This window comes from Panthera tigris, chromosome B4 (assembly GCF_018350195.1).
Source record: "Panthera tigris isolate Pti1 chromosome B4, P.tigris_Pti1_mat1.1, whole genome shotgun sequence".
NCBI lineage: Eukaryota > Metazoa > Chordata > Mammalia > Carnivora > Felidae > Panthera > Panthera tigris.
The window spans coordinates 135866117-135876357 of record NC_056666.1 but is presented as its reverse complement, the minus strand read 5'-3'; the positions used below and the strand labels follow the sequence as shown (position 1 = coordinate 135876357).

General features: G+C 57.7%; 1 protein-coding gene across 1 annotated transcript; it reads left to right on the top strand.

Moving 5' to 3' along the window:
* The first annotated feature begins 1726 nt into the window (after positions 1-1726).
* Positions 1727-7358, top strand: RTL6 (retrotransposon Gag like 6). The gene is made up of 2 exons (XM_042993500.1): positions 1727-1922; positions 2123-7358. The coding sequence occupies exon 2, from the start codon at positions 2441-2443 to the stop codon at positions 3158-3160; it is 720 nt and encodes a 239-aa protein (XP_042849434.1). The 5' UTR covers positions 1727-1922; positions 2123-2440; the 3' UTR covers positions 3161-7358.
* Positions 7359-10241: the final 2883 nt, after the last annotated feature.

Sequence of the window (10241 nt, the reverse complement as noted above, 5' to 3'; positions counted from 1 at the left end):
ATGCCCTGCTCTACAGTACAGAACATGTTTTATATTGGTGGTGTTGCTTCACCCTTCCTGGCCTTCTAGGGTCTACTTGTCAAACCAGGGGTCGTGAGGTTCATGGTACTGTGTGTTCTTCCTGGTCCCAAGGCTACACCTTCACAGAAGTTGTGGTCCCATGAAACGGTCAGAGTAGATTTTCCAGACTCCTTTCTGACATACAGGTGACCCCCGCATTCCCCCAGTTTCAAAGAGAAAGCCTGGTTCTGTTGCCAGCCCTATGGCCCCATTATGTCCCCAGACCATGGATTTATCAATACTCAGCAGTTTGTGTTTCTGCCCACAGTGGAGTTCATCTTGTTTTTGAGCCCAGCCAGATCCTCTCAATACTTTCTTTGTATAGTTTGTCGCTGTTCTGCGTTTGTAGCAGAGAGGGCTATCTCAGAGCGTGGGCATGACCCAGAGATTAACTGGGTCAGAAGCCAAATACTCTGCCCCTGGTTTTATTTTTGAAGTTCTTTTAACTTTTATTTCACTGCTTTTACGTGATGCCACTTTGTATCCTACCCGAAATAATGTGAAATACAAATAAATTACGTATTTCTTCAAATTTATGTTTTCTCATTCCTGAAATCAGGGTGTATCTAATATTCAAAGCACCTGGGAATTTAAGAGTCACAGGGTAAATTTCAGTACCTGAAATTGTAGCAGGCACTTCCATCAGGGGTTCAGCCTCTTCGCAGACGTGTCCTGGAAAGACTGGCACGCTGGGTGTCTTCTCTCTCCAGTCGTGTCCCGGCCTGGAATTGACCACTCGGAAGCAGCGCAGCAAGGCGAAGTGGGAAACGCATCCAGACCCCGAGTTTCTGAAATGGCTCGTACCCTTTGGCCCAGTAATTTCACTCCTTGGCGATTACCCTGGAGAACTTGTCAGGGGAAGGGCTGGGACTTATACACAAATATGGTTTATAAAACTTCCGCATGGAAATAAGAGATCTATCAAAAGGGGAGCGATTAATAAGTTGTGGCATGCCATTTCAGTGGCAATAATTGTGGTATATGCGATTACCAGGCACTAACTGAAAGTCATGCTTTTGAAACAGCTTTAATAGGAAACTGCTCAAACGTCACGGTTCGAAACCAGTTCAGGAGGTACAAAAAGTAACATGTGGTAATAGACTATATCAAAGAAAAAAACGACAGGGTGCGACTACAGAAATTTTACTATTTGTTCCCTTCAGGTCGAGGGACTCTTGAGTGATACAAAGTGTTCTTTTTTTTTTTTTTTTAAGACTTCTCGGACATCACAATTCGCTACAGTGAACATGTGGTTCGTTGAATTTGTATCCAAGATACATTACGAAAAGCCAGCGTCACGAAAAATATATAATTACAACATACACGAAAAGACCTTTGCTGGCAGCCTTCGGAAGAGCTACAAACACAGGAAGGCATCCACCCCGATAATAAACATCACAGCCATCCCGGACGTCGCTGATTGGCTGCTGCGGAAGGACGCCGAGAGGTAGCCTTGGGAGGCGGGGCTGCGTGCGCCACTTCCGGGGCGGGGCTCCGGCCGCCGCCGCGCCCGCGGGAGCGGGCGGTCTCCATGGCAACCAGCGGGGCCCGCGCGCCGAGGCCCTCCCGCCGCCGCCTCCGCCGCCCCGCCCGCCCGGCCCGGCCCGCGCCCCGGCCGCCCGCGACCCGCCCTCCCTCCGCTGCGACCCCGACCCCGGCCCCGGCCCCGGCCCCCGCTCGTGCTCCCGCCCGAGGCCGCCCGCGCCCGCCTCCCGCCGCCGCCCCGGCCTGACCTGACCGGGAAGCAGTTCCGCGGGCCGCCGCCGCCGTGACTCATCGGCCCGCCCGCGTCCCCCGATCGGGCCATCTTGGTCGCGGCCGGCGCGGCAGACGGAGCCGCGGAGGAAGCCGGGGAGACCCAGGTACGCGCCCGCCGCCCGTCCCAGGCCCCCCGCGCCGCCGCAGGTGCAGCCGCCCTTTGTTCTGCCCACGGTGGGCGCCGGGCCCCGCGCGGGGAGGGGGCTTCGGGCCCGGGCGCCCCCCTCCCCCCCGCCGCGCCCTTTCCTTCTGCCCCTGTCTACGCAGTCCCAGACGTTTTCTAAAGCATCTTTTCCTCCCTCAGGGCCCAGAACAGTCCAACCCCCTGTGCAGCCCGCGCTGGCCGGGCGAGGTCCGCGATAAAGGAGCCGCCTCCGGAATCGGCGTCCGCAGGGCCTGCGCCACCTGCCTGGCGCCCGCTGGGCTCGTCCTCTGGGCTCCGACCGCCCTGCCTTCTTCTTGTTTGCCCTCTTCGGCCACCCTGCGTGTTGCACCCCGCCCTCTCCCCGATTCCCGTCTGGGCCTACCCCCATTTTAGCATCGCAGGGCCTCGGGTTCTGGGCTGCGCGTACCCCCTTCTCCCAGCCCACCGGTCTCGGCCTTTGGCTGCCCTCTGGCCAACATGGTCCAACCCCAGACATCAAAAGCTGAAACCCCGGCCTCTGCCGCGTCTACCAATGCCCAGATGGATGACGTCATCGACACCCTGACCTCCCTGCGCCTCACCAACTCTGCGCTGAGGCGGGAGGCCTCCACCCTGCGGGCAGAGAAGGCCAATCTCACCAACATGCTGGAGAGCGTGATGGCAGAGCTGACCTTGTTACGCACCAGGGCCCGGATTCCGGGGGCCCTGCAGATCACCCCGCCCATCTCGGCGATTACCTCCAACGGGACCCGACCGATGACCACGCCTCCGACCTCCCTGCCCGAGCCCTTCTCCGGAGACCCGGGCCAGCTGGCAGGGTTCTTGATGCAAATGGACAGGTTCATGATCTTCCAGGCCTCCCGCTTCCCAGGCGAGGCCGAGCGCGTGGCGTTCCTTGTGTCCCGGCTGACCGGGGAGGCGGAGAAGTGGGCGATCCCCCACATGCAACCCGACAGCCCCTTGCGAAACAACTATCAGGGATTCCTGGCAGAGTTGCGGAGAACCTACAAGTCTCCACTGCGGCATGCGCGGCGCGCCCAAATCCGGAAGACTTCTGCCTCTAACCGGGCCGTGCGGGAGCGGCAGATGCTGTGCCGCCAGCTGGCTGCCACGGGCACGGGGCCCTGCCCCGTGCACCCAGCCTCCAACGGGACCAGCCCAGCTCCGGCCCTGCCCACCCGAGCCCGGAACCTTTAAGAATGGGCCACCACCCTGGTCGCATCTGCCGCCACGCAGACAGCATACGTACACCCTTTGCTCCGTAGAAGAGACGTCCATACAACGGCATCGCCCTGGTTTGAAGACCTTCCTCCCCGCCTCTCCAGACCTGTTCCACAAGGAGATCTTCCTTCCTCACTGTTGGGCGCCCTCTTACCCTCTTGGCTTCCTAGTGACCTGTGCTAGCTTTGTACCTAGAGCGCATGTGTCCCCTCTCTTGCTTGCAACCCCGGCTCCTCTAGTGACCACGGCTCTGCTACTCGGTCACAGCGACTCCGCAGCCTGCCGCGGACCGTTTGGGCTGACCTCTCCCAGCCTCGCCAGGTTCGCCGAGGCTCCTCCTCTGCCCTCTGCGGGCCCCGGTGGCAGCCCCACCCCCGGCTGCCCTGTTGTCGGTGACGAGCTCACTGACGCCCGAGGACGGCCGCTTGGGCGGGGCCGGTGCCTTGTTTGGGGGCCCCGGGGAGGGGAGTCTGGCTTCCCACCCCTAGCGATCACCAGCCCCGGCCGAGTGTTCGCTGCTGGGAGCGTAGTGCCAGCGTTTCTGGGGGGGCAGGCTTCATCCTGCGCTCGGACACGTAGTCAGTACGCCCCCCCTGTCGCCACTGGGAAAGACCGCTCATGCGGCTAAGGGAGGGGCCCCCAGAGGACGCACGCCAGTAGCGCCTGGCTTCAGCTGCCAGAGTTCCAACAGCGCGGGCAATCCTGGGGATCTGGAACTCGCCTGCCACAGAAGGTCCTTGTGGCTTTGGATTGCCGAGCGGTTCCATCCGGCCACCAGAGACCGCACATTCACGCACATCCATGCCTGAGACCCACGGCCGGCTGAGGGGTGGGTGCCAGGGGCTCACTCCGCCGCCCCGGGCCTCCAGTGGGAATCCCCACCGGCTCCCAGCGTGTGCTCGCCCCCTCCTCTTTGCCCCGTATCACTTGGTGGCAGGCCTGTCTAGCTTGAGACCTGTTCCCGTCTCCACGCGGGTGACATGTGGCCTTCGCCTCAGCCCCTTCAGCCACCCACACCATCCGTAGGTCTCCAAAGCCTGTGTGTAGCATGCTCCCCCCCCCCCCCCCCCATGCCTGGGCTGTCCATCGGGTGCCCAGCCTTGGTCTAAGAAAGCGTGGACTCGTAGCTGGAGACCCAAATCCTCTGGGACGCCTCATTAAGCACTTCCGGTAGGGGCCCTCCCTCCAGCAGCCCCGCCAAGGCCTTGGTGGCATCTGTGAGGGGAAGAGCTGCGGTCTACCCTGGTCCTAATGTGGGGACGGTACAGAACTGGCACTCGGGTCCTAATTCTGAGGGACAAAGCTGTACCTCTTAAGGTGGACGCCCTGAAGTCACTTTCTAAATGAGACTGGGCCAAGCCCTGTGGACCGTGATGCGTTCGCCATACTCAATGCCAAACAAACCGCGTTTGCGGGACGCCGGGACCACGGGGGGAAGACGGGGTGCCTTGCCCTGGGTCCCTCCGCCCTGTGGTGAACGGTCCTGGCCTGACCACGGAAGGAGAGCGTCAGTGCCCACCCGAAGACCTGGGCGTCGGGACACCCAGAGGTCGGGTGCTGGGGTCCATCCTTTCTTCCTAAGAGTTTCGATGATGCTGGGGAAGGTGACTGCGTTCTTGAAGCGGCCACTGCCTTGCAAAGTCAAGGGTATTCAGTGGCTGCTGGGGTCCGTGGACCCTGCCGCCCACTCGTTGCAAACTCTTGTTAGCCCAACTGCCCTGCTGAACAACTGCCTGAATACAGGCTTCAGGCCCCCCCTGGATTCCAGCCACGGCTGTTCAGGTGGGACCATGGTGCTCTCTAAGCATGACTGGGGGGAGGACACACAGTGGGGCCACCATTCTGGGGGGGGGGACCTCTGGTGGGGGGTGTACAGATCACTTTCTCTTTGTGCTCAGTGCCCTACTGTCTGCCTGCTAGGGGGAGGTGCCCCTCCGAGGAGGGGGTACGGGCGCCTGGGGGGGCAAGGCGGCCTGCAGGGGGTAGCAGACGCCTCCAAGGTTTCCACGTGGCCCAGCTCGGCAAGGGTGGGAGCCCTCGCGCGGGAGCGGGGCGGGACCTGTGCCATCTCGCCGAGCCCGGGCCCGCCCACGTGGCACGTGGAAGTCCGCCGCGCTTGCGCCGCCCGCGGCGGGGCCGAGAGCCAGGCTGGCCGCGCGACCCGGGGGGCGCTGTCGTGCCCGGTCCAGGCTGCTGCCCCAGCTTCCTTTGGTTTGGTGAGTTGGGTTTCACCTGTGGGTGCTTGGCGTCTGCGGGCCGGGGACGGGTGCCATCGCACGTCTGCGACCTTGACCGCTACCTGCAACTTTGGAGATGAGTAGACGAGAGGCCCAGGGGGTCGCCCCCCATTGGGAGTCCCCACCCCTCGTGGCGCTAGCGGAAGAGGGGGAGACCCGAACTCCGTGCAGCCGAGAGCCAGACCACGTGACCGGGAGGGTCAAGCTGGAGAAGGAAGCGGGGGAGGGGAGCTGCTTTGTACATACTCGGGGGTTATAATTTCTCTAAATTGAAGAGAACAGGTATCGGTTTCTAAAAGGGACAGGCAGTTAGTAGTGTTACGCAGTGCATGTGGGGGGACGCTTTATGTTTTTCACGGTGTTGACATTATTCGAACTATATTGTGACTTTTCTGGTCTACACGATACCCCCTCTGGTAAGTAAGCCCTCGGGGCGTAACAGGGCATCGCTTGAGATGGCATTTCGAACAGGGGGTGAGTTCCTGGCTGAATGTATAGCGCGACCTTGGGATTAACTTAATGACCTAAAGCATTCTGGTGATGTCTGGGTAAAAGCAAAGACCCGTTTCAGGGGCGCCAGGTGAGTATATGATGAGTAAGCAATGACGGGGGTGCAAAAAGCCCCGAGAAGGCGCTGGTAAGACTTTCCCGGTGCACAGGCCCCTGCCGTCAAGGGGGACACACCGCTCGCTGGGTGACCGCGGTTCTGGCAGTTTGGCCCATGGGATGAGAAATAGTAATGACGTTGGGCGCTTGCTTAGGCTGCCTTAAGGGGGCAAGCCCTAGAGTTGCATAGAAGGACACCCCCTGGGGCCACCGCCAGCAGTAGAGTTTAGGTGGGAGGATTAAGGTCCCCGTGCCAGGAAGCATTAGACGGGGGGCTTAGAGCTGAGGACAAGACGACTCTGCCGAAGGAAGAGCCAAGCACCGAGTCCGGCAGCCGTGGTGGCTTGCGAACGTAGGGAGAGGATTGGGTGTAGGACAGGTCCGCGGTGTGGAGAGAGCTGACGACCCCCTGTCGTCCCTCGGGGTCCCAGCGTGGGGTGTGATGGCGGACGGCGCACTGCAGACGCGGTCGAAGGGATGGGAGGGACCCATCACGAACTCCTTCCCGTGAACGAGTAACCGCGCGCTTACCAGGTCTTTTCATCATCAACGCCAGCCTACACCTTCTAGAAGTTTTGGAAAATGAGGGAGAAAGTGGAAAAAGCAAAATTTTAACATTTTGGTGGCTCTCCCCCCCAGGCCTCTCCCTTCTCGCCACCCCCCCCCCCCCCCAATCATGGTTTTTCTTCTTTTTGTTCGGACATAGTTGTGACACTACCTTCTGTAATGATACGGTATCGTGTAGATGTTTTCACTTCTATCAGGGGCTCTCCCCCAGTACGTGTTATTGCTAACTTTAGTTTGAAATGGCCGTGTAAGCCGTCACGCAGCCGGACGGGAGTGCCCGTGGTTGGTCACCCGTGCCGTTTCTAACCTCTCGCGCTCAGAAATGGGAGAATTTCTTCATGCATCACGCTTTTCGCCGCTGTCGAGTTATTTCCTTAGGCTAGATTCTCAGAGGTGGGATTATCGAATTGATACGAAAACCTTTGAGCCCCTCATCACGTATTGACCAAATGGTTTCCAGAAACGTCTGTATCCATTGATGACACTGCCGCCAGCAAGGATGTACGTGCCCGCTACACCATCTGGCCAGCTCCGAGCACTATCACCTGGCCGAACGTTGGCTGATCTGATCACGAAACGTAGCACTGCGTTTCGGGTTGCGTCTCTTTGCTTTTCTAGCCAAGTCGAACATCTTTTCCATGTTAAGCAGGTGTATTTCCTCTTTTGTGGATTGTCAGCGTCCTTTGCTCTTATCTACTGGGGTCCGATAAATTTGTATGAGCTCGTTATATATTAAAGATATTAACCTGTCATGTGTCACACTGGCTGCTCGTGTGTCCAGCTTTTTGCTTTTGTGCGTGTGTGTGTGTGTGTGCGTGTGACTGAAATTTTGACCTCTTGGAACAGCCGGCCCACTCTGCCGCTGGACCGTTTTGTCTGTTGTTAGACTCTAACGACAGACACAACGCAGGCACATATGTTTTGTCCCTCTTGTTCTCGGCTGTATCATTGTACCTGTAACCATGCCCGGCACGCCGCAGGCGCTCAGTAACCCTTTGCCAGGGTGTACGAGTGGCTGTGCTGGGTGGTGGGGGTTTGTGGGTGGGGGAGACAGGTCGCGGCCAACATGCCTACAGACCAAGAGCGGTCCTCCAGCCTTCGAGTCTCCGAATCCCTTTGCGCCATTAAAAATCCCCTTAGGACCCCAAAGACCTTTTGCTTATGTAGATCTTACATATTAACACTACCATATTGTAAATTAAATTGGAGACTGTTTGAAAATACTATTTGGAAAATAAACTCATTACACGAGGACCGAAGTGGCCTATTTTAGAGAAAACTGCGTTTCCCAAAACAAAACAAAAGAAAAACACGAGCGAGAAGAGCGGCATTGTTTTCCATCTCTGCAAACTTCCTTGGTGCCTCGGTGCTGCATGGAAGACGGCTGGGGTCTCACACCTGCTTCAGCACTTAATCTGTTGCAAGATCACTTATCAGGTGGCCTCTGAGAAATGCCGTCGTGCACTCACGAGGGAGAGTGGAAAAGGCGGAGAAGATTCGAGCATCATTGCAAAACCCGTTGGTCATCACAGGCCCCCGGCAAGGGTCCTGCCCACTCAGAGCCGCTGGTTGGAGAAGAGCTGAGCATAGGCTCCTTCTGGGTCCTCTGTGGCTCCTTTCAGCGTTTCAAAGGGAAGGTCTTTCCCTCCTAGAGTTAATACAGTTATTTCTGGAATTAGTCTGGCGTATAGTGGGAGGCGAGGCTCTAAATGGACTTCTTTCCAAATACTTAAACATCCTGAAATCCTGTATTAATTAATCATCTATAATCAATTAATCATTCATTAATTCTTTCTGTGTGTTGCTTCCCTCATCACGTTTGAAAGTCTTATCTATTACAGGGGCCAGCTTTTCTGTTCTCTGCTGATGCACCGATTTCCCTCTGCCTTTTTAAAACGACTTCGGTTTTATAATTCTTCGTATTCCTATCCAGAAGGGTTCTCCCCCTTGAGGCTTTCTTAATCTTCCTCACCCAATGAGCTTAACAATTCATTCTAAGGTTTCCCCAGATCTTGGTAACAGGTGTGGAGCTTGGAAAGGCACGGCTGCTTTGGTGAGTGGTGTGGAGGGTGGAAGCCCGTGTCCGGGCGGCCCCTTCCTCCTACCAGCCCAAGCCCTTGCCCTTGGGGCCTCCGCTAACTGCTTCTCTATGACGGGTGGTGGTTTGGGAATGGGGGTTAAAATCTGCCCCGACTGGCTAGTCTTGCCGATTCGGTGTCTTCTGCTACGGAAAGGTCTAGAATCCAGCTGGACACACTAGCATCCTACTGGCTGGCCCCAGATGTCCGATCCTAAGAGGGTCACAAGGTCCCACCCCGCCTGACAGTGGAGGTACGGAGCTGAGGTCCCCCAGCCACCCCCCGCAGTGTGGCCCAGCTTGAGACCAGGAGCCCGGGTTGGAACAAAGCCTGCCTCCTCAGTGACTGCGTGACCCCTGCTCTTGCTTTGCGCTCAAAGGTACCCAATCTGGCGGAGTTCTGTCCCGGGGCCCGCTGAGTCTCCCTCTCGGTGAGTGTTGGCTCTATTCATGTCGTCCCCGGGCTGGGAACCTTATGTCCCTCATCCGCACCTCTCTGTTACCCAGGCCTTCCCATGCTTCTCCTAACAGCCCTCAGTCTGCCCCCTTCAGTCCTGCCTCCTGCCTCCCCTCGTGCTCTGAGTCCCGCGAAAAGACCAGGGTCAAATTTCCTCCTCCTAGAAGCCCTCCTGGAACAACACCCCATATCCACCCCAGGCTTACAGCTATTAAATGCCATCACATTATGTTATCTGGCTTATGTTTTTCTCCCCCACTAGACGACACGCTCCTAGAGGGCAGAGCTGGTGTCCCATGCGTGCGTGTCCCCAGCACCCAGCCCCGGGGGCTGACAGAAAAGCCGCCTGGGGAGACATTCAGTGGTTGACCAGAAGGACAGCACGACAGACAACAGCTGGGAGTCTTGGGTCCACATCACCCAGGCCACCTGCCAAGGAAAACTGGAACTTCCAGCCAGCCCCACACCCGCTTGTCCCGTTTCCTTTCTTTACAAAACAGGATCACACTGTACATGCTCATTAGCCTGTTTTTGTTTTGTTTTGTTTTCCCCTCACTTAATATGGGATGAGAACTTGCCAACATCATGACGTTTTTTGAAAATACGGTTGATAAATGAATACTATTGTGTCTCTGGATTTGCCGCACTGGGCTCGCACCACCCCCTTCCTTTTGGGAGGTAACTCGCTTACAATTGTCATCGTCAAATGGAATTGCAGTAAGCATCCTGGCAGCTGAATGTTTCCCAGGGAATGTGGTCCCGTCGTCATTACGCTCCTGTCGCGAGTGTCCTTTATACCGACTGACAGGTCATCGCTGCCGACAGGAGAGTCCGGTGGGGTTTTTATTGGACCACCTCACGGAGCACGGGGTAGCCTGCGTGGCTTTTCAAGTGATCCCTTCGGGGTTTCACGGCGCCCAGCAGCATCTCCATTGAATGGCGACTGTCTGCCTCCAGAACAGATGCAGTGCGCCCCCCAGGCTCCCGTCCGGGACCGAAGCGCTCACTGACCCGGCGCTGGGGGCGTCGGTGGCCGACCCTCTCGGGCAGTTCTGCAGATGAAGGTACCGTCTCACCGCGGCCCTGCTTCCTTCCCTGTGGCTGCATACACGC